General features: G+C 36.8%; 2 protein-coding genes and 1 long non-coding RNA gene across 8 annotated transcripts in view; 2 read left to right on the top strand and 1 right to left on the bottom strand.

Moving 5' to 3' along the window:
- The window catches only part of LOC129349276 (uncharacterized), a 109,827-nt gene that overhangs the window by 4,746 nt on the left and 80,084 nt on the right, over positions 1 to 24,997 (top strand). The gene's annotated exons all lie outside the window — the stretch shown is intronic.
- The window catches only part of klc3 (kinesin light chain 3), a 248,905-nt gene continuing 223,961 nt past the window's right edge, over positions 54 to 24,997 (bottom strand). Inside the window, exons 15-17 of one of the 5 annotated variants that reach the window (XR_008602216.1) lie at positions 5,767 to 5,867; positions 1,952 to 3,905; positions 1,460 to 1,631 (exon numbers count right to left, since the gene is read on the bottom strand). Coding sequence is in view for 1 of the 5 variants with exons in the window: in XM_055011986.1 (XP_054867961.1) it covers positions 1,474 to 1,514 (41 nt within the window). In the remaining 4 variants the exon portion in view is untranslated. Of the gene's footprint in view, positions 1,632 to 1,668; positions 3,906 to 5,766; positions 5,868 to 24,997 lie in introns of those variants that run through there. The other 4 variants (XR_008602213.1, XR_008602215.1, XR_008602212.1 and 1 more) reach the window with 4 other exon arrangements.
- pak4 (p21 protein (Cdc42/Rac)-activated kinase 4) overlaps positions 16,866 to 24,997 on the top strand; it is a 56,207-nt gene continuing 48,075 nt past the window's right edge. Inside the window, exon 1 of one of the 2 annotated variants that reach the window (XM_023292608.3) lies at positions 16,866 to 17,016. The gene's annotated coding sequence lies outside the window, so the exon portion shown is untranslated. Of the gene's footprint in view, positions 17,017 to 17,090; positions 17,197 to 24,997 lie in introns of those variants that run through there. The other variant, XM_023292610.3, reaches the window with a different exon arrangement.

Below are 24,997 nucleotides of genomic sequence, written 5' to 3'. Positions count from 1 at the left end.
ATTAAAGCTCTCATGTAGAAATCCAACTTATTTTGGATCCTTGTGGAGAGTTTAATCTTAGAGTTTGTAAAACTGTTGAGTTTTTAGAGTCACATGGATTGTTTTGACATTTAATAACCGAGTCCTGAAATAAAATAACAGTTGTGGATTTCTGTCATTTAGTCTGGACTAAACAAATAATAGCAGCACAAATCTCAAACGTCATTATGAGGAGTCTGGATTGAGGTTTCTCACTTGATAATGATCGAAACATGAAATTTAGGTTGGTTTAAAGGAATATTCCACCTTAAATCTTTGAATGTTGACCTAAAGGTTAGTTTCAGGAAGTATTCCATCTACAAGGTCCTCAAACATCCACCTTAAAGGAACATTCCACCAAAAATCCTCGGACATGCACCTGAAATGTTGGTTTAACTGAGTATTCCATCCAAAATCCTCAAAGAGACCTGAGGGGCTGGTTAAAAGGAATATTCCACCTAAAACCTCAAATATAGACCCGAAAGGGTGGTTTAGAAAAAATCCTTCAATGTTGACCAAAAAAGTTAGTATGGAGGAATATTCCACCTGAAATGTAGACCTGAGAAGTTGGTTTGGAAGAATATACCATCCTAAACATCCTTACATGTAGACTAAAAGATGGTTTGGAAGAAAATTCCACCTAAAATCCCCCAATGTCGACCTAAAAGGTGAGTTTAATGGTATATTCCACCTAAAATTCACTACTGTAGACCTTGGAGGTTGGTCTGATGGTATATTCCACCCAACATCCTTGAACATAAACTTAAAAAGTTCGTTCAAAGGAATATTCCACCTAAAATCCTTCAATGTAGACCAGAAAATCTTGGTGTAAAGGAGTATTCCACCTTAAATGTAGGCCTAAAGGATGGTTTGGAATAATATTCTACTCTAAAATCTTCCACTGTAGACCTAAAAGGTTGATCTGATGGTATATTCTACCCAACATCCTGGAACATTTACCTAAAAGGTTGGTTTAATGGTATATTCCCAGAAGAACCCTTGAACATTGGGCTTAATGGTATATTCCACCCAAAATACTTGTACATATACCAAGAAGTCAGTGTAAAGGAAATGTAAACCTAAAAGGATTGTTTAAAAGAATATTTAAACTGTTATTTTCATGATTTAATAATCTGTTATCAGTCAGAACCCTGGCGAACTTATTTTCATCAGGTTTTTTTAGTGGAAGTTACAAATAAAGGAGCTCTTGGTTTTTCCTGGCGTTACTGAGTCCAAAGCTGCTGTTTCAACACAGAACGTTCACATGCATCCACAAACCTCTCAGCACTCAAACACCCACAGACAGGAGGCCGGCTGGGCTGAGGCTCAGCGGCGTCCTCAGACCCACGAGTCGGGGAGTCGCTGAACTTGTTGGTCCGGTTTGAAGGCCTCCATGTGGTCCAGTAGAAGTCCACGTAGTCCGTGTTGGCTTTGAACCACAGCGACTGGACTCCATCAGGTGGACCGGCTCGTCCTCGTAGGACTCCTCCTGTAGCCTTGAGGGAACCACAGGAACATTCAGTAGCTGTTGGAGTTCTTCCTGTCAGGCTCATGGTAGAACGGCTCTGAAGAATCTTGTACTTGTCTTATCTGGAACAATCTAACAGCCTAAACTGTTAACAGGGGTGTAAAGAAGCAAACACACAGGCATAGATTAGGACTCAAACTAGATTTATTTTAGAAAACAAATCAGCTTAGAGGCATTTGTTCACACGTGGCTGAATAGGAGGCCGTCCAATCAGATTTGAGGTCTTCACTCTGTAGGTTGGTTGTTGGGTGAGACTCTTGGACCTCCATCAGCTGACATGGATGTTTGATGGTCTTCCTCTCTAGTGCCAGATGATTCATCCATGAATTCAGCAGCTACAGACTGAAATGAAGCTCATGCTGCCGTTATTGAATTCCTGTTCCAGATCAAATGTTCAGAGCTCACCTTGAATGCAGCCGTCTGCTGTCTGATAGTTTTTCTCATTGTAGTCTTCAATAAAGTCTTTTTCCTCATGTCAGGATGTGGTGAGACTCTTTCTCAGTCTCTGCAGACGTCCCTCATTGTGCATCTCCAGAGAAGAAACAGAAAAACTGATCACTGCTTCAGCATCAAACGCTCTCCAGCATTGAGAGTGTTTTAGGAATTCATTCATTGTGTTGTGAACTTTGAAGGAGCAGAAACTTTACAGCTGCCAAAGATATGAGCTCCAATTCTGGATGTTTTAGGAAATCAAGTTCATCAAATGAACACTTGATTATTGCTGATAATTCTTATTAAATTACTGAAGAAATCCAACATAAAAAGCTGTAAACTCTCAGGCAGCTTTTGTTAAAGTTTGTCTATAATTCTATCATCATGTTCTGGAACCAGGACTCTGCAGAAGTTCCTTCAATCAGATACTTGTGTGTTTCTATTTAAGGCCTCAGGTTTGAACGTACAGCAGAGGATTAGAAAGGAGTGATTTTAATGTTTAAATCAGTCCAGTAAATGTTTGGAGTAAAAATGATTAAAATTTTGATTTAGATAGATTTGTGTCAAATAATATTGTAGAGTCTCACTTAAATACATCCAAATGAGTTCAGTGTATTTACATTTTATAGAATATTTGATTTCTTAATCTCAATACTGTAGGGTCTGACCCTAAATATTATAATAATGATGTCGATTTAAATAATATTTTAGTGCAGAGTCATAAACTTTAATCAGCTAAACTTACATAATAAATATCATTGTACAATCTTAACCTGAACATTCATATTATTGAGGTAAATTTACATAAATCATGATATTCTAGAGTCTTAACTGGAATATTTCTAACATGAATCTTTTTGTATTGTGCTGATAAACAACAATAACCCGACTTTCAGATAATATTATTGTCTGTTATTGTGATCCTAAATTCCTCCACATTCTGGAACTTTACCAGCACCAGCTGTAGGAATAAATAAAAATAAACTCTGTTAATTTCCACATTATGCATATTTATTTATTCTTAATATCTCAGACTGAATGGTAGCTGGCAGTTAAAACAAACTCATCTGCTGGACTGAATTTCCCAAAATGGAAACATGGACAGAATTTAACACTCATGTATCCATGGCAACGCTAACGTTTCTGCTTCTTACCAAAGTTCACAACACAAGTAAAGATTTTAATGTAAAACTTCAGGGATGACTGCTGACCATAAGTATTCTGATCAATACTTCATGATCAATATCAGGACAGATGTTACAACTCCAGTTGTTCCATTAGACTGCAGTTATTCACAAAGAAATTAAAACATCACATTCCTCATAAAAACTCGATGGGACTTTTATTAAATAAAGTGTTGGTGAATAAACAGTGTAAAAAGTGCAAAGCAGCTCCATTAAATCAGGAGATGTGAGACTTCCACAGCATGGATCACCATCTGCTGTGTTGATTCATAGCTGAATGTCAGAATGAACTGAGATAGAAAAGCTGCTTTGAGCTGCAACATTACGGTCTGACAATCCAACACCATCACAGTTTTCATCTGGTTGTTTTGCTCCAACATGCTGTGAAGTTCAGTTTTTACCTGAATCAATACAGAGATTCTATTTCCAACCAAGACTGGAATAAAAATTAGAATGTTATGAGGTTATTAATGCAACTAAAACCTTTCAGATGGAAGGATTTACTTCTAAGTTCTAATTCAAGTTTCAGTTGGAGCACATTGCATTCACAAAGAAAAACAGTGAAACCTTCATAGCAACATTTAATAAACCTAAAGCTTCCCTGTTGGCTCATTGGTGGAGTTTGTTACTGAGCATCTGAACCTTAAATCCAGTGAGACGACCATCTTCAGTCGAGGCCAGTCAGAGAACTTCAAGACCTTCCATCAGCTGGACCAGATGTGGCATCATCTCCTTCTGAACATCTGGATGACAGGAGAAAAGACAGAAATCAAACACAGATCACAGAAATACGATTTATTCACTTTCATCATTTTATAAAAGTAGCATGAACTTTATTAAAACTTGACATCAGTAATGAAAGTAAATGTTTTTATCTTGTGTTGAAGCTAAATTTAAAGTCAATTTTAATGACAGTTTATCCTGAGAGGAGTGAGAATGGAGCTTTTCTTTCCTTTTTAGAATATTCCCTCAAAATATTCTGTTTATTATTGGCTTTAGAAGCATTTTTCTTTACTTATTTATTTTTAGATACCTCAGACTGATGGACTTTGCTGGTTTGCAGATAATTTCATGTACAATGACAAAAAAGATCTTCTATTATAACATATTTTGCTAAAACAAGAACTGCAAACCTTCTCAACCATCTCTCAGGCTGCAAAATTCCAACTGCGACCAAGAATTATCTGATGTAGTTATTATTATAATCTTTACTGAACCAGCCCTGGAATGAATAAAAATCTGTATATGGATATGATTTTCTCTGATGGGACCACTATGGAAGCCGTAGTAATTATTAACTATCCTTTGAAGGGAAAGATTAGGTCTTCTTCAGGTGGATAAAAAAAATGCTCTCCCTTAAAAAAAGGGGGAAAAAAAATGCATCCAATAGAGTAAATCTCTTCTGCACTGCACACATACTACACTTTTGTATAACTCTGGATGTCAGAGTAAAGGCAGACAGATCCACCGATCAGCCACAACATTCTGACCACTGACAGCTGAAGAGAACAACATCCATCATCTTGTTCTAATGCAACGTTCTGCTGGGAAACCTTGACGTTCATGTGGATGTTTGACATGTACCACCACCTAAACACTGCAGGACAAACAACCCCCTAGTCTCCATGGCAACAGCAGTCCTTGATGCCAGCTGCCACCCTCAGCAGGACAAACTAAAACTACTCAGGAGTGGTCTGAGGAACACGACAGAGCTAAGCTGTTCACCTGGGTTCCACACTCCCCACATCCAGATCTGATGGAGCATCTGTGGGATGGTCCAGGATCAGCCTGGTCTAGGTAGGATCCACCCTGCAACCCACAGGATCCACAGAATCCACAGGACATCCCCAGAGGTTCTGATGAACCACGGGGTCAGAGGAGTTTTAGCAGCGTAAAGGGACCAACACAGTATTAGTCAGGAGGTCAGAATGTTACACTGTTATATTGTCATGCTGATTATATGATCAGTAAATGTTACCATCAATCATAACTTCCACATTGATCAGGAAAAAAAAACAAACTATCAGTTCATTCAGAAACTGTGGGGTTAAACCTAAAAACACAGACCTCAACAGCAGTTTGTTTCAAAGCAGAACACCAGCTGGTTTTCACTAAAGAAGCTTTCAGAGCAACAATTAAATGACAGTTTTGTTCTCATTAAGTTCACAGAGTCAGAGTCAGCCAAAATAATGTACACACATCAGGAAAAGAAAAACTTTTATAAATATTTCATTTGTATAAGTACTTCTACACATATAGATTCCTCTTTCTAAGTTTGATCAAATCATGATAACTCTGTGTCCTGTTGTACGATGTTTTCCCAACAGATGGCGCTACCCTCATGAATGGAGCATCAACAAGTGACGTCTACAACACAACAGAAATGTCTGGAAGCCAGTGGCCACCACTTTGAGCACCTCTTGTAATTGTAGTGGCCAAAGATAACTTTTATTAATCTCATGATGTCTGAATAAATTTGGTATTGAAATATTTATGCAAGTTTTTCTTTTCCTGATGTGTGTAAACATTATTTTGGCTGACTGTGTATAATGGGTTTCTGACAGTTCACCAGGCAACATCTTTTTATAATAATGACAAACATACCTGCATTCTACAGGAGTGATTTTCCTCATGTGCAGGTAAAGATGTGTGAGGAGCTTAGAGATGACAGGAGCAGGAGTCATCCTCACTAATTCAGCTTCCACCTAGAAACAGAAAGACCACAAACAAACACACTGATATACTCTCAAACGTTCAACCTCACAGCCTCTAAATATCTGTTTAGGAAGTGTTGTGTTGTTAAATTCTGCTGAAAGCATTGACAGACATTCTCTTACAAGGTTGTGTAAAAAGCAGCCTGTCCTCTGAGCTACTGAGAAATCTTCCTGAACAAAGTTTCTACGTGTAAATCTGCTCAACAAAAACTAAAGCCTCAGTCAGAGATAGCAGGTATCACAAATTATAAACAACTTTCTTTGTTAACTCAGACTTTCTGCTTCAACCTCACATAAAAAGGGGAGTTTAACTCATCAGGTGACTGAAAATGAACGGCTTGTGCAGTTCTAGATCCAAAAGTAGGATGTTTCAACTCATGTTTTACTACAAATACATGCAATAATAAATAAATACAATGGCTGGTTGTTAGTTTATTCACTATTAATGTCATTTTATATACTGGATTGAACTTGAGCAGTGGAAGAGAGAAGGAATTTAATGAAATTATGGAGATTCAGAGAGGTAATGTTGCGCAATGTTAAGAGTTAGGTAAAGTTGGAAAGATATTCACAGATTCGGACTTCCGGCATCAATAACTCATGAGATATACGTTGTAAAAACATAAACAATGCCTCTTTCAAATCGTTGTAAGCTAGACAATGTGCTACAAGGCCAGTTTTATCAAAAGTCGCTGTCTTTCAAGCTGCAGAAATAACATTGATGTTGTTGACATTGTTTATGTTTTTACAACGTATATCTCATGAGTTATTGATCCCGGAAGTCCAAATCTGTGAATATCTTGCCAACTTTACCTAACTAATGTTAAGTTAAGCGCGGTTTAATTCAAACAAGCTGAATGTGAAACTTCAGTGCAGCTGAACGGGTTTCAGTTAACCTTAAAGTAAAATAACTTTTTCAAAAGCTAAAATACACAGCAGAGAAATACAGGTTGAGAATTTCATTCTAATAATGAGGACAGCTGCTGCAGCAACTAACAGGTGTTCAGCGGTAAGTTAGCCACCTGTGTTAATTAGCCCGCTAGCTAACTTAGCCGCTTAGCTAGCTAACGCGTCCGGACCAACTGCTCAAACACGACAAAACACAACTCTTCACAAGTCGCTGACTTAACGTACAACAAGACAACGCTACTGGTTAGAAGTATTTATCTTCTTACCGTGTTTTACTCTAAAAACAAGGTCAACAGCAGCCAGAGATGCTACCAGATAAGTGATGTTACGAGATGTGCCGAGGCTTCGAAGCGTGTGTCGAGTAATGGAGGGGGCGTGTCCACGAAGCGCGTATCGAGGCTTGCTTCATTTAGAGGAGGAGCCAAAATGATGACGTTCGAAGCCTCGCAAGCCGGTCGTACCGCGTGACTGGTTCAGGAAGTGGTTCGCAGGTTTGACGTGCAATTCAAAATATAAGGTGCAGCGAAACGCAATGGATTCCCCGTTCACATTTGTGGATTTTTACCTGCTGTATCTTTGCATTCAATCGGTTTGAGACTCTTTTTTTTTTATAGAACCAGCCAGAAAAGAGAAATTCTACTCTGTCTGGGAACACTTTGACCTGATTTTCTCCTAATAAAGTAGGCACATAACAAGTGAAGTGTAATATGAAATAACTGCGACAACACCACACACCGCTTGTTCTATTTTTTTTTTTCTGGTATTTTAAAAGGTGAAGTGTTCTGTGTGTTCCAAGGAGCTAGAGGAATATTGTCCCAAAAAAAGATGCCGTCCTGGATCCCAGCACTGTGGAAAAAAATTTATATCTTTTGAATAAAAACAAATGAAATGTTGTCCCCTACTTTTGCTTTTACAGGTTGTCACTGGTACCCACACACACGTCACAAACAAGAAGATAGGCAAAAGCACAATAAATTTTAATTTATATATCCCTTATTACAATTAAAAGTATCTAAGCACTTTACAGAAAGCCAGAACCTGACCTCAATCAAGCAATCAAGCTACAAATCTCAAATCTCTCCCCAATTTGTTTCCATTTCCCCCTCTGGTCTCTGCTATCAGAAAAGCAGACACTATTTAAGTATATTACTTGTTTATAGTGGCATGTAGTGATGGTCCTCTGATACCCGAGGCTTCGACACATGCGCTGTAGCTCATGAAGCAAACGTATCGAGCCACTGTGCCGAGGCGTGGTTTGGTCACGTGACTCGTGACGTTTGACTCACTTCAGTGACGTTTGAAGCACTCAACTGCTTCGAATCACCTGATTGGTTCGGTTTGTTATGTGAATCACTCAGCGGGATCGAGTGTTCCGGGATAGGAGATCCCTATTTAGTGTTGTTCATTTGAATTGTTTTTCGCAGAATAGATTGGTTTTTTTGCTGTTGTTTTTGCTTTGAGAGTTAGTAGTATGTCAGATTTCGTATTTCGTAGAGAATATATATATATATATATATATATATATATATATGTATATGTATATGTATATGTATATGTATATGTATATGTATATGTATATATATATATATATATATATATATATATATATTCCCAACTCACCACCCCCATGCCACAACACCTGGCACAGAACCTTGTCAGGTGCTTAGTTGACAGACTACAGACCAAAGAAAAGAACAGTTCACTGACTGTTGCTACACTTGTGGCTATGCAGTTCAAAACTTTTGGATTCACCAATCAGAGTGGCAGCCAGTGTGAAAGAACCTTTAATAACAGAATGCACAACAATTAACATAAAGAATACCAAGCAGCAGTCATCTACCTCACAAGCACCACCACAGCCTCGTCCTCCACCACCAGCAGCACCTTCCACAGGTATTCTTTTTCTCTTCTGAATAGGGAATGACTGACATTTCTGGTGATGATGATGATGATCTTCAATATTTTTCAGTTCAACTGTGGAGCCCATTAGACGAAGACGCAAGTAGAGCCTGGCAAATGCAAAGCGCCGCAGCGAATGCAATTGTAGAAAGAACGGCAGACCCACTGGCTTACTGGGCAACCCACAAAACCGTTTACCCAAACTTGTACAATGGAGCCAAACATTTCCTGTGTACCTCAGCCTCATCTGTGCCGTGTGAACAGGTTTTTTTTTTCTAAGGCTGGGGAGATAGTGAGTAAAAGAAGGAACTGCTTGAGTCCCAAACAATGTTCCCTGTAATTTTTCCTGAGTCTGAGCAAACACACAAACTCCCTGAGCGTCCCTTGGACCACTGTGAGCAACATCAGACGTGTGCACTGTGGTCACACCAGCATCACATCCATTCAAGTTACATGGTTCATTAAAAGAATCAAATTACAGCATTTACATTTCTGTTAAAACACTTTGTCAACAGGAGCCAGTTGAAGGCTGCAGTGATTTTAGTGACACTACAATGTATAAGAGTGAAGTTATTGAATATTTGTCTCTCTTTACTGTTGCAGCGGTTTTGCAAATTGCAGATGGACCCTGTTCACTCCATAGACACCAATGTTATTCCTGTAGCTTGAAAGACAGCTACTTTTGATAAAACTGGGCTTGTAGCACATTGTCTGCCTTGCAACAATGGGAAAGAGGCACCGTTTATGTTTTGACAACCTATATCTAACGAGTTATTGATGCTGGAAGCCCGAATTTGTGAATATCTTTCCAACTTTACTGAACTTGGGGCCACTACCACCTAAGGAGTGATATATTTAATTTTGAAAAAAGCATTTAGCCATACTTAAAGCTTTAAGTGCTTTATTAACACAGAACTAAAAATTTTGTATTGTTTTATTATCACAGGTTCTGTCTGAAAAGAGGTGGCATCATTTTAAACAGTGAAATCAAACTAATAAAATGTAATGACCAACCAGTGAGCAATACTAGATTCTGCAAAAACATGAACAACTTTTTTTTAAATCTAAATCTTATCTTAACACAGTTAATGTATTAACTTATTTTTGTGTGTATGCATGTATTTATTGATTTATTTAGTACTGTTAACATATCAGAGTTCTGAGTGAATTTTTCTTAAGATAGGCAAAGGCCATTTATTGATTACATATAGGCTCTTAAATGTTTATTAAAAACTAAAAAGCATTTTAAAAAAAACAACTTAGGCATTTATTGAGTCACTAAAATACTGTAGAGTACAGACCACATCAGCATGATTATAAGCATCCTCTGGTAAATGAACAACCAGATACTGATGTCTCTCACCATATGGACTTCAGGAGATGATTAGATGATGATAAACTGTGACCTACTGGTTGGGTTCTCTCTGTTCTCATGTTTCTTACATGTTTGTCCCCTGACAGCCGGGTCCTAATGTTTTTTGAGCAACACACCATACTATGAGGTTTTTACAATGATGGTTCTACTATGGAACCAGTTTGACATGTTCAGGTGTTCTTTGTGTGAAAACTCAGAGATTTCAGGTATCAGAAGGTGGTTTTCAACTTTCTTTGTTAACTTTCTGCTTCAACTTTAAACTAAATTTCCTTCACTAAGCCAGCCCTCTGGACTTCCAGTGAGCTGTGTTCCTATTGGCTGTCCAGGTGGCTGCTTGGTGTTATCAGGAACACCTGAGCTGCTTGGTGTTATCAGGAACACCTGAGCAGTTCAGTATCTTCCTGCTTCATTTAGCTGCAGACAAACATTTCCTCTGTTTCTCTTCACCACTGAACCTGGTTTGGCTCCATTGCTTTAGTTTGTTTTTTAGGCGTTGGCTTGCAGCTTCCAGCAGTAAAATAGACTTTAATGTGTTTCTTGGTGTGTTTTAGGGCTTTGTACTGGATAGTTGTCTTGGTAAATGTGGTTCTTTAGCCACAGTTATCACATGGTGCTAATGTGTGCAGTGATTAGTGGATTTGATGCAGCTGAGTTGTGTCTTTATCTTGGCTGTAGTGAGTCTTTAGAGGTTTTTGGTCAGACACATTCTGTATTCTTGTTTGTGAACCAGCGTTGGTTGTCCAGAAGGTAAGAGTTCCTGTCCTGATTCTCTGTTCTCAGAGGTTCTCTGGTAGGCTGCAGGAGACTTTAGTGTTTAGGTTGTGCTAGTTTGGTTTTTGTATGGTTTCATTTGGACGACTATCTTGAGGCTCCTCCATGTGGTTTAGTGAGGTTTTCTGGAACAGTTCTACAAAGCAACCTGCAGCAGAAGAGACTTTGAGAGTTTTTAGGAAGTTCTGGAGACCAGACTTTAGAGCAGCAGAAACATTTGTCAGTAGTTTGAGCAGGAGAAGGTGAGCTTCAGAGTAGAAATGAGATGGAAACCTTCTTGACCCGTGTGGTGAGGTCCTGTACCAAGAGTTTGAGCAGGTTGTGAAGAGTCTGTAGTTCTTTGGTCTGAAAGCACAAGAAGAGTCGACTCATTAAAGGAGAAAACAGGAGATATTGTTGGTTCTTCTGTCGCTCTGCAGTTTCCTTAGACTGAATGTCAAGTTTATATTTTAAATGATTTCCCATGTGAGCCCAAGAAGACTTCAATAAACTCCCTCCATCCCCTGGACACAACACATTTTATTACCATGTTAAATGTTTTTTTTTTTTTTTTTTTTTTTTTTTTTTATTAAATGTTTTTGAGTTTTAATCATAGTTTTTTCTCTTTGCTTGTTTAGTTTTGTCATCTGTGTAAAAGGTGCTAAACAAATAAAGTTGAATTGATAAACTAAATAATTGACTAACTCATGATTGTGACAACAGAAGTATTTTCATTGTGATTTAAGGGTTTATTTCATTTTTAAGGTTGGGGTTAAAATCTTGACAGAAAAAGAAGATTAAAGAAATAAACTACATAACAAAAAGCAATTAAATCAAACAAAAAAAAATACTACAATAAAACTTTTAAAAAATGTTATTGTTAAAAAGATTTAAGAAATTTAAGATGTAATTTTCTAATTAAACATTTAATTTTTTAATTAAATGTTTTGTCTTTTTAAAGGTTTAATAATCTAATTAAATGTTTTGCATTTTTTTAAATGTTTAATATTCTTGTTTAATTTTATTTTTTAAATGTTTAATTATGGAAAATATTTTATCTGTAATTTTTAATATTTGTATTTTAAAAATTTTGTTTAATTTCATAATGACATGTATGTTGTTGAATTATCTAATTCAATATTTTGTCTGTTTAATAGAGTTAAACATTAAATACAATTAAATTATATGTACATATACCACCTTTTAATGTTTAGTTTTCTTTTTAAATGCTTCATTGTATTTTCTGTTTAATTCCTATTTGAAGTTTTATTGTCTTTATGATGTAATTTTCTAATTAAACATTTAATTTTTTAATTAAATGTTTTGTCTTTTTAAGGGTTTAATAATCTGATTAAATGTTTTGCATTTTTGAAAATGTTTAACATTCTTCTTGTTTAATTGTATTTTTTAAATGTTTAATGATGGAAAGTATTTCATCTGTAATTTGTAATATTTGTATTTTAAAAATTTTGTATAATTTCATACTGACATGTATTGTATCGTGTTGAATGATCTCATTCCATATTTTGTCTGTTTAATATAATTTAATGTAATTTAATGTTTAACTCTATTAAACAGACAAAATATGGAATGAGATCATTCAACACGATACAATACATGTCAGTATGAAATTATACAAAATTTTTAAAATACAAATATTAGAAATTACAGATAAAGTATTATCCATCATTAAACATTTAAAAAATACAATTAAACAAGAAGAATGTTAAACATTTTCAAAAATGCAAAACATTTAATCAGATTATTAAACCCTTAAAAAGACAAAACACAGGTACCCATATAGCTCAACAGGTTAAGCGGGTGATCCATGTACAGAGGCTGGTCCCCGACGCAGCGTCCCGGGTTCGAGTCCCGCTAGTGGCCCTTTGCTGAAAGTCTTTTCCCGACTCTTCTCCCCCGTTTCCTGTCTGTCTCTCACTACACCTATCCAATAAAAGGCCAAAAAAGACGAAACATTTAATTAAAAAATTAAATGTTTAATTAGAAAATTATATCTTAAAGACAATAAAAGTTCAAATAGGAATTACACTGAAAATACAATGAAGGATTTAAAAAGAAAATTAAACATTAAAAGGTGGTAAAACATTTAAAAAGAAAAACCTTAAAGATTTAATCGAAACATTTACAGACTGTCTGAAGGTTCAAACTAACAGAGAACTACTCAGGAACTTAGAAGATCAGTCCTTGGACTGTCTGGAAGTTCAATCTAACAGAGAACTACTGTGGGACTTGGAAAATTTCAGCCCTCAGACTGTGTGAAAGCTCAGGTCCTGAGGACTCGGGAGGTCTGGAGGCTTTGAAAGCCTTGGAACTGAGGGTTCAACCCTCCAGCACAAAGGATAAAGTCCAAACTCCTGAGAAAAACGATCGAGTCGAGACTCAAAAAAAACTCGAAAATGGCAAAAAAATAGATGATAAATGCGCAAAAAAAAAAAAAAGTATCGCGCGCAGCTTAGAGGGAACAGTGGTCCCAAAACTGTTGATAAATTATTTCTCAATAAAACCTCATAACCAGTTACATAAGCACACCCTCTTTACTGACCTCTTTACCAATAAACCCCAAGACATACTTTGCCAAAATCCATAATAATCCATAAAATCTTTATTTGCACCAGCCCCATGTGAAAATGACATCAGTCTGTATTTGTAGAGCATCTCATGAATGTAGCAGCACCGTTTAAATGTTTCATAACACAGAATATAAGCAAAGAGTATATAGGGATACAGACAAACATGAGAAATAAGAAACGTGCTCTTCAATAGTTATTGTCATTATTATTACTAGTAATATTATTTTTGTGTCCACTACAACCCATACAATCATCTAGTGTAGTCAAACAGGAATGTGTGCATGGCGAATCAAATCCAAAACAATCCATGAACCAACGACCACGTCTTGATTGCACTTCATATTATTGACCACTAGATGTCCTACTCGAGCACTGTGTGTCATTGAGGCCTCGAGTAATGAACCATGTTTTGAATGAAGTGTCGAAGCTTCAACAAAGCCTCGATCAGCCATCACTAGTGCTAACCATAGATATGTATAGCAGACTAGATACGCTTGCGCGCTGTCTTCTATAGTGTCTATGGTCTGACCAATCACTGCTCTCTGGCTCTCAGTCAGTCTGACCAATCGCTGCTCTCTTGCTCCGCCCTCTGAGAATCTTGTCGTTTGGCGCCACACTTGCTGATGACCACTTCCGGTCTCAGAAAATAAAAAAACGGACGTTTTTTCGTTTCTGTCTCTTACTGATGTTATTTTTTTGTTATTCTAAATATAAAATGAAAATCAAAGCATTTTTAAAATTTCGTGCATCCCTTTTTGATCATGAAAAGGAAAAACGCCTTGTATTTCAATTTTAATTTTTGTATTTTAAAACGAAGATCAAATAACCACTCCTTTTTTGTTTTTCAGTACCCGTTTCAGAACGGAATATCCAATACACGGACCCTAAATATTTTTAATTTAATCATCTCTAAATGTAACTTTTTATGCAAGAAGTGAGTAAAATGATGCAAAATTTTAAAAGCCACGTCTTTATCTTTAGTTGAGATTAGATGTGATTAATTTCTTTGCATTCTTGAGCATATTTTCTTATTTCCTTCCTCTTTTTTTACAGTAAGGCTATTGTCATACATTTATCAATAAATTCCTTCATTATGAGAGCGCACCACAAGTTGTTGAATCATTGTTTTAAGGTTAACTGTAAACACTTTTCATCATTTTATTGTATTAACTGAACCTTTAGAGCTAAATTTATCAGAAATTTAAAAAAAACAGACAGATTACAGCAAATATTCCTATTGTTCCATATACATATATTATATTAGGTGGCACAGAGTTGTATTATTGCATATTAAATTCAAATAAAGGAGAACTTGCTGCTGGAAATAGAATAATTATTCAGAATACAGGAATTCAGCAATTGTCTTTATATAAAGCAAAAGATTTTCATCATTTATAGACTGAATTATTTTACAATTTTTTTAAAGAAACAGACTCTCTTTCTATTTCCATTTTTTCTCCCGCTGTTATTCAAAATAACATGACATTATTAATATTAATATTCAAATTTAATTTTCGTGTAAGTAAGTATTTGATGTCTGTTTCAGCTTTTATGATCCAAATTCACTGTCATAGGTAATTATTTGATTTATGAAGTGTTTTTTTTTACAGGATATTTGCAACAGTGATGTTATTATGTGTATAAATACTTCCCATAACTACATATTTCTAATCATGTATGCTATTTTATTGTTTTATTCTAAATTGATGTAAATAGAAAAAATATGGGCTATGAATAAAATTTTAGTGCATCTCTTTTCCTGAATTATTTAAAAACTCAGCCACCCAATACTACTATTTAATGCAATTCATGAAACTACTATCTATGTAAATCACATTAATAAGACTAATTCTAAAGCACACAGTTTGAGAACCACTGCTGTAGTTGTCTGTGGAACACAGCATCTCAAATTTTATATTCATTTAACTCTGACGTAAGCTGGAAATGTGCAATTACTTGGGGGCTAATCATAACTATTCTTAGGATTGCAATGTGTCAGGCTGCTAAGAACGTTATTTCAGTCAAGGAAAACGGTGCTACAGCCTCGAAAAGGATCAGATTTAGCTTTTATGGTTGAATATGTAAACATATACAAAGAATTTGGTGTTTTGTTTTTTTGCTCTCAAAGTACTTACAGAAAATAATCATATGTCACCATTCAAAAGTTTGGGGTCACCCAGGCAGTTTCATGTTTTCCTTTGAAAGCTCACACTTTTATTCATGTGCTAACATAATTGCACAAAGGTTTTCTAATCATCAATTAACCTTTCAACACCATTAGATAACACAATGTAGCATTAGAACACAGGAGTGATGGTTGCTGGAAATGTTCCTCTGTACCTCTATGGAGATATTCCATTAAAAATCTGCCATTTCCAGCTAGAATAGTCATTTACCACATGAACAATGTCTACACTGGATTTATCATTCATTTAATTTTATCTTCATTGAAAAAAAACTGCTTTTCTTTCAAAAATAAGGACATTTCTAAGTGAACCCAAACTTTTGAATGCTAGTGTAAATATAGAAACAGTGATGAAGGTGTGAACTGTTTTTTGCGACTGGTTATTTCTTTAAACCAACCGCAGTCGTCGGGGGAGGAGCTAAGCCCAGGATGCAGCAATGGTACCCCTGTAATGGAAATTGTTTTAATTTTGCCCACAAAAAGGCGACTGCTGTCACAGAAATTGATAATTTAGCTGAAGAAACATGCAGAGCTGCCTTATTGCTACTTATAGTTAAGTAAATAAAAGTAAAAGCAGCAGCAAAAAAACAAATAAACATTATAAAAAAGCAAAAATATGAAAAAACACATTAATATATGGACATATTATGCAATGTACCAAAGTAATAATGCACATTTTATCGTTTTGTTTGTTTGTAAACATAAGTGGAAAGAGCAGTGATGACATACAGGTTCTTTTTTAAATTAATAAATGTAAACAAAAGCTGAAAACACTGGACTATCATCAGCTGACAGGTTTTTATTATAAGTTGAATTTGAGCTTTTTAAGGTTTAAATATGATCAGTGTACCAGAGCGACTCTTTAAAACTGCATTCATGCTGTTAAAGTGATCATACTGTGTCAGTGTCACTTCTCTTCATATCAGTAAAAATGAGGACATTTCTAAGTGAAGTGCAACAGGTTGTTCGAGGTAAATAAAAGTTTAACTGCTATGTACAACTATAGGTGTGTGTAAAAAGCACGTTTAAAGCCAAGTTTTATTGCAAGGTTATAGTGAAGAAAAAATAAATAATAGCAAATTATTTAATATAAATATTCATATCTTAAATACACAAAAAAGGTGCATCATAGCGCAGTAAAATAAAGATAAAAGTGTTGAAAAATGTTGAAAAATTAAACTAAATGTTAATTAATTAGTGTAAAAACACTAGTTTCCCAGCGTCCCTGACTCGGTTGCCATGGAGATCTCTGGCCGCGGGTTCCCGGATGTACTAGCTTCCTCTGTTCAACATGGCGTCGAGAAAGTGAGACTTCGGCTGATGTCAGTCAGTTTGCACAAAGTTAGCCCCGCTCATGCTCTTCTGACCGCACGGAAGTTCATCTCCACACCTCGGAGGCGGCAGAGAAAAGTTTTCCAGGCACTTTTCCGGGTGAGTGAGCCAATAAATGAACTTAAATCGCGCTGAGCGTTAGCTTGTGACGCCCCGTTGAGTCGCTAACGGCGGCTAACGTTAGCCGCTCTCCGGTCCGGTGAGGGTCCGAGGAGACCAGAACCAGCTCCTTCTGTCAGGGTCTGGGCGTATTGTATGAAGAATCCCTCGCAGTAAGAGGTAAAATTAGCAGTTGTTAAAGACGTGGTTAACGTGGAAGGCGGTGAATCACTTGTTAAAGTAGTTAAACAGTTAAAATCCGCCTCTTTGTGCGTCCAGACGAGCTAATTTTTCGTGTTTCTTTGCTAAGACCCTGTAAGCTCGCTGCTCGGCTTAATGGCAAATCCAGGAGGAAAAAACAGCTTCTGGAAACATTAGCTTTACTTAAATGATCTTATTATATGTCATGTCTTCATTGCTGCGTCTCTGTTGGTGTTAAGTTTAACCGGTTCCTGTTAATCATGTTTCACCTGTGAAGCAGCAAAGAGGTTTAATCTCCACTTTTTTGTACTCATAATTCCTAAATATCTTGTTTCCTAACATTTCTTTTAACGTTATGCACTCATTGGACTCTTTATGCAACCCAACAAGACAGGTCTGCCTTAAATTCAACTGTTAAGAAGCTTTGACATCTCCACTTTTCACTAAAATGGTCAAAAGATCATAATTCTAGTTTATGTTGTTCCTAATATGTTGCCCTGCTCAAGTATGTGAATGTGGTGGACAAGACATTTAAATATAATGCAAACCCACCCCACAATATGTCCACAATAGTGCATTTAAATTATAACTGTCACCTTTATGGCAGCGTCAACAAAGTGAGAACGTGTCGAAGCTTCATAAAAGTAGAATTTATGGCAGAGCCGCCGTATTAGATTGCATGTGTGCACCGCCCGAGGCTTTCATGTGTCTGCAGTGAGCGGAAAAGAGATTTTCTGTCAGCAAGGTTTGTGCTGCTGGTGCTGGGCACACTGCACATTCCAGGGATGCCAGAGCAGTATCGGAGGGGTCACTGTTCTCTCTCACACATACCCAAACTGAAATCATGTTTCGTAGTTTGTTCAGCAACGGCAATGAAAAAAGAAAGGATGTCGAGCTGGGAAATCCCCAGGAACTACTGGTCAGATGACAGAAGTTGAATCAGGTTTGATAAGTTATGTTTTTGGGAGGTACAGCTCATGATTATCTGGCTTTTCTTGGATGCAGTCTTGTTAAATTGTCACCTTAAGTGAGTAATGATGGAGTTTGTAGGGCTAATTTTGGGTTGTTTAAATGAGAATCTCTTAATCCGGTCTCCCACAGCTGTAATCAGAAGCATCCTCTCCTTCTTGCTGTGTAAAATGAGGAGCTAACAGAGGCATTCAAACAGGAAAAACAGGCTGGCAGTTTGAACACTTCTCCTCACTAATACGTCCGGATCAGGTGTTTGATAAACCAAATGTGTCACATATGCAGTAAACATGTAGAAGGTAAAGAAACTAAAAACTCTGCATTGCTTACAGTAGAGCTATGGTTTGTTTTGGCATGGTTACACATTGCTCGGGGAACTTGTGATGTTTTGTAGAAACTAGAACATCAATAGCAATATTCTTCTTTCTTTCTCCACTTGAGAAGAGACTTTAGTCAGCTCTGCTCCTCCCTGCAGTAGTAAGACTGGAGCTCTGTGGTTCCCCAGAGGCTGCAGAACAGAAAAGGCTTATTGGTCTCAGTGTCAACAGTTAAGCTGGTACTAGAGAAACTGAATTTGAGCTCAAAATAGACCGTTATGGGCATAAAAGTTTAGGTTCACCTAAACGTTTACAGTCAGGATAAAGACTGACATTCAGTTTTACCTTTTCAAAATAATTTCACTTGGCTTATTGACTGAGATGGATAGATAGATAGAAGGATAGACAGACACATGAATGAATGGATGGTTGGTTGGTTGGTTGGTTGGTTAGTTAGTTTGTTGGAGCTCTGTGGTTCCCTGGAGGCTGCAGAATTCACCCGAACAGAAAAGGCTTATTGGTCTCAGTATCAACAGTTAAGCTGGTGCTCAGAAAACTGAATTTGAGCTCACAATAGACTGTTGTGGGTCTAAAAGTAAACGTTTACAGTCAGGATAAAGACCGACATTCAATTTCACCATTTCAAAATCATTTCCCTCGGCTTATTGACTGAGACCCAGACAACAATAAACCACAATGTCTCCGGTAGAAAAACCTTTGTTGCATCCTTTTCTCCTTTATTTCCTGTCATTTTTCTGCTGCCGCTATGGAATAACAACACAGTGATCGCTCAAGACTTAAATGGTTTTCTTCCTGTAGAGCACTTTGGAGACTTCAGACAGCAAAACTCAATTTCATGGGGTTAAATGTCATCTGTTGCTTGCAGTTGTAGCGTCTCTAAATCATAAATTTACTACGTAATAAACCTCTAGGGCAGGGGTGTCAAACTCGTCTTAGTTCAGGGGCCACATTCAGCCCATTTTGATCTGAAGTGGGCCGCACCAGTAAAATCACAGCATAATAACCAAGAAATAACCACAACTCCAAATGTTTCCTTTGTTTTAGTGCAAACAAATACAATTCTGAAAATGTTCACATTTAAGGAACTATCTTTACAAAAACATCATGAACAACCTGAGATTTCTTAAGAAAAATAAATTCAATTTCAACAATATTATGCCTCAGTTTATCATTTACACATTACAACTTCCAGATCACAGAGGATCTACAAAGGTCACAAAACATTTAGTCACAGGTATCTGGAACTGAATGATGTACTGTTTTACTTTATGATCAAAACGACAAAAGTTAGGCAAGAAAAGACAAAAAACAAGACAAAATATTACAACAATGAGACACAAAGTGCCACAAGTGAGACAAAAATAGGACACAAAACGACAAAAATGAGACAAAAACAACAAATACAGTGAAACACAAAATGACAAAAAAACAAAAACGAGAAACAAAACAACAAAAACATGAGAAAAATGACACAGACAAAAAAAACAAGAAAAAACAAAACAAAATATTACTAAAACGAGGCACAAAAGGATAAAAGAACAATTACCAATCTAGTATTTTACGTTAAGATCAAAACAACTTGTCATGGTCTAGAAATTATTTTAAATTTATAGGTTTACAAATTTACAGTTTGCAGTTAATGTCTTCTCTGTAATTTTTACACTTTGTAAAGTCGTTCCATGGGCCGGATTGGACCCTGTGACGGGCCAGTTTTGGCCCGCCGGCCGCATGTTTGACACCCCTGATCTAGGGCAACGTCTGATAAATCCACTTGCAAGCCAGACACACAGTGTGACATTTACAGTGCTATTAAACAGGGAACTATTTACTTGTAGACATTTCTTTTTCCATAGTTATGACAGAGGAGTGCTGAGATATCTAAAATGTGTTTTATTAGTCACTGGATTTAGCTGCAGGTTTTACATTTACTATGTTCAGATCCAGGAACAGCAGGATCACCCAGTAATATTGAAGCAGATTTGAGGGTTTTTGCTCTTGATCGTCAGCCTGTTTTGAACTACCGAGGCTCAGAGTAGGAGTGTTTGCGGTGGATCCCAGCAGGGGCGTCGAGCCAGAAAGGTGGAGGCAATCAGGAACCGTGGAGGACTGTTGACAGACGTGTCCAACAGGGGGCAGAGCTGACGGCAGGAGGGATGTTGTCGTTGCTTTGATGCAGTTGACCCGAGGGGCCCTCACAGAGCGAAGCAGCCGAAGGCAGCTGCTGTTCAGGCGTCTTCTGAGAAATCCAGACAGCTCTTGCATCGACATACTGTACAAGGTGACAGCTAGAGGCAAAACGCTTTGAAAGTTTCGGTTGATTCATTGTCAAGAGTGAAACTGATGATGTTGGAAGAAAAAAAGGTAATTTTCTGGTTTGGCCGCCAGTGAAAGCCAAGTAGAGGTTTGTTTGGGAATATATAAGATCAGAAAGTTGCGGTCGCCATGTTTCCTGCTGCGAGCATACAACTTCAGTTTTGGGAAATTACTGTTTTTAAGATCCAGTTTTTTAGTATTTAATTTGCTTCTGATCACATTTATCAAATGTTAATGTAGAAAAGTGAACTTTAGTTCTGTGCCATGTAGAATCATAACTGCTTAATTGATTATAAAGTTAATAATTAGGATGGATGGATGGATGGATGGATGGATGGATGGATGGATGGATGGATGGATGGATGGATGGATGGATGGATGGATGGATGGATGGATGGATGGATGGATGGATGGATGGATGGATGGATGGATAGATAGATAGATAGATAGATAGATAGATAGATAGATAGATAGATAGATAGATAGATAGATAGATAGATAGATAGATAGATAGATAGATAGATAGATAGATAGATGCCACAAGTTAATATCAAGAAAGATAGGTAAACAGCGTACATATGAATTGGAGTGGTTAAATAAATAGAAAATGGGTGCCAAAAGTTCAGTTATTAAAAAAAAGTCCAAAAAATGTTTACAATAAGGTGCAAAATTGCTGATATTTGCAGCATTCTAGCACATCTTTTTGATATTTGGTAGTTTGTGAGGTTGTTTTATGTAATAAATATTCACTACTTTTTTCACTTCATTGACTCGTATGTGTAAATATACATTTGCAGTCGATTTTCCTCTGCCCCCTTTGTGTCCTTGCTGTTGTGGATGAAGAAGCATGGAAACATTAAAAGTGTCCCGTCTATACCCTGCTATCAGGTTTCAAAGAAAAAGACGGCATTGGTGTGAAAAAGAAGGGGGATGGATTATATGTGTGTGAGAGATAAATGGAGGTGAGTGTTATGGGAGAGAGTGGGTATATGCAGGCGGGTCGAAGGATTCAGAGTGAGTTAAGAGGTGCAGAGCTAACAGTATGTTGGATTCAGATTCAGGCTAACAGCCAAACAACAAGATCCACTATTGGAAAGAAAAACAGCAAGTAAAAACCACAAATTCCTCTATATATCAGCAAAATGAAGGAGAAAAAAGAAGAATGTAGTGTAAATTCACATTTCTTGTTGTTGCTTTATTCATTACTCAGTTAATTAATTGATTTCTTCAGTCAATTTCTCATTTTTTTGCCAGAATAGTTCTTGAATGTCTCCTGTAAGGTTCAGCCACTCACAAAAAAAACTTAGAAGTGTCTGGAGAATCTGGCTAAGCCGGATTAAATAAGCCCTGGGTGGAGTAGAGAAGGAATGGGGGGGGGGAAGAAATAACATACTGAGGGTCATATCAAAGTCTGTGTTATGATTCCCCCCATAACACACAGAAAGGGCCAGGCTTATTGCCTTAGAGGAAGAAAAAAAAATCCTCTCTGGAATGACGGCAGAAGCCAACATCAACATGGCCCTGTAGGTGCTCAGGAACAGAGGCAAGAACACCGTACGAATAAAAAAAATATCCATTATCATAACAATAACAGGCTGGCTTCGACTACAAAGGCTGTACTTCAGGCCAACAGTGTGTACAGATAAAAACACAGTAAAAAAAAAAATCTTTAGAATGTGATGTATAGCTTGAGATGCGGCCTTAAAACAAAGCTTGTTTTTATTTGTGTTGTCGTGCTTTTAGCTGTTTACAGCCCTGTTTATCCACTAACTTAAAATAGGTTAATCAATACGCTAAACCCCATAATAGTCATGGTCTTCCTGCTTCCCTCGTTTTATTTTCTGGGACATTGTCAATACTTTGGTGGTTATTTTAGCCAATCAGTTAGTATGTTTGTAATGCAAAGGCTTAGCAGAAATCACACTTCACTGCTAAGATTCCTGTGTTTTCCATACGTGAATGTGTCACATCATTGGGAATTAATAAAGTTTTTAATTTGATAGTTGCCTCTGAGCATGTTGTGCCTTGTTCATATTTCTGTAAATTATTAATTTCCTTAACTTTTGGACTGAAAACAAGCATTACAGAGACCTCACTTTGTGCTTTATGAGATTTTAACCGATATCTTGCACAATTTTCTGGCATTTTACTAACAAACGATCAAACAGAAACTATCCCAAGGTGCAGTTCTTTCCTTCATGTGGACAGAGTGAGGAGTTTTGTTCTTGTTGTTTGATTTCAAGCTTGGGCCTGCACGTTCCTGTGGAGGTTTCACAAACACAAAGAGACTTCTGGATGGTGGCCGACATTCACCTCAGTTGTACTGATGCTGCAATGCTGCTGAATGGTAGTATGTTATAGAGGGAGGGGAGACAAGAGAGAAAAAAGCTGTTTTTGTTGATGTTTTCTTTCTTTTTTTTGCTCCCCTATAGCTGGAATCATCTGGGCGACGTAGGAAGTCTGTAAATAAGCAGAGGGTTCTTTCTCAGGGCTATTGATTTGAACCCGCTATTATTTGACACTTTTACTGTTGTTATTAAACCTAGGATTTCTGAGGAAACAGCTGCGTGTAATTGGAATGTTTTTGGCGTGAAGCTGTGCATATTTGTAGTCGCTAGTCTTGACTTACTCATGGATAACATGACCGTCTTGTAGACTGTAATTCTTAGATCAGATGATGACCGGCCTCACTAATGAGAGGGCGGATTGATGCGATGTCCGGCTCAGCAACATCACCTCACCGTCTCAACAACATCATTATGTCATGGTTGGTGCTGCTGCTCTGAATCACTCGTTTAACAGCCTACTTTGATGTTTAGCATGACATTACCGTTGTGTAATAGCATTGCGTGTTTATGGGTCACCACCATGTTATAATATATCAGGTTCACTTTTTTTATCTGTTGATTTTAATCTAACATTTCCAGAAGCACATTAAGGTCAAGCTTGATGTTACCTGTCTAAAGGTCCAGAGGAAGTATGTAACAAGAAGAGGGGAATCATATAAGAGAATAGAATAAAAAAGAGATACATTTTGTTGTTACAGAAAGAGTAAAGTGACAACCGGCACAATACAAACAAGAAAAGCACTCAGAGAGCGCAGTACTCCGCCAAGGCTGCGCAGTCGTCCTATCATTTCCGACTGCTGAAATTTTCAAAACATTTGTGGCAGAAATCACAGCAACATAGAATGTGATAAATTTAACATAGATGTACCCACAAACATGAATGAATGATACAGTATTTTACTTTATGATCAAAACGACAAAACTTAGACAAAAAAAGAGAAAACAACAAAAACAAGACAAAATATTACAACAGTGAGACACAAAATGACAAAAAAATGGACAAACGGGACAAAAAACAATGAATAAAGCAAAACAAAAAAATGACAACAATAAGACAAAAAATACAAGCGAGACAAAAAAGAAACACAAAACAGCAAAAACATGAGAAAACGACAAGAGTCAGGCAAAAAACAAGACAAAAAACAAGACAAAATATTACAAAAACGAGGCACAAAATGACAAAAAAAAACAATGAGCAATCTAGTATTTTACTTTATGTTCAAAACAACTTGTCATGGTCTAGAAATTATTTTAAATTTATAGTTTTGCAAAGCGCGACAAAACGACTAAGCATGAGATAAGCGACAAAAGTCAGACAAAAAAATGACAAAAACAAGACAAAATATTACAAAAATGAGACAAATGAAACAAAGCAAAAAAGAGACAAAATTGACAGTTACAAAAAAATGGACACAAATGAGACAAAAATTACAAAAAAGAAACAAAATGACGAACACAAGTGAGACAAAAAGGAAACACAAAACGACAAAAACATGAGACAACCGACAAACGTCAGACAAAAAACAAGACAAAATGTTACAAAAATGAGACAAACGAAACAAATCAAAAAAGAAACAAAAAATTACGCAAAAAACTTACAAAGTAACAAAAACATTGACAAAAATGAGAAACCAAATGACAAAAACGCGAGACAAACGACAGAAGTTAGACAAAAAACAACAAAAACAAGACAAAATATTACAAAATGAGACACAAAACGACAACAAACTGAGACAAGCAACACGAAACAAAACAAAAAAGAGACAAAATTTGACAAAGAAGTTACAAAAAAAGGACACAAATGAGAAAAAA

This window comes from Amphiprion ocellaris, chromosome 7, assembly GCF_022539595.1.
Source record: "Amphiprion ocellaris isolate individual 3 ecotype Okinawa chromosome 7, ASM2253959v1, whole genome shotgun sequence".
In the NCBI taxonomy this organism is placed as follows: Eukaryota; Metazoa; Chordata; class Actinopteri; family Pomacentridae; genus Amphiprion; species Amphiprion ocellaris.
This window is presented reverse-complemented; position numbering and strand designations above follow the sequence as displayed.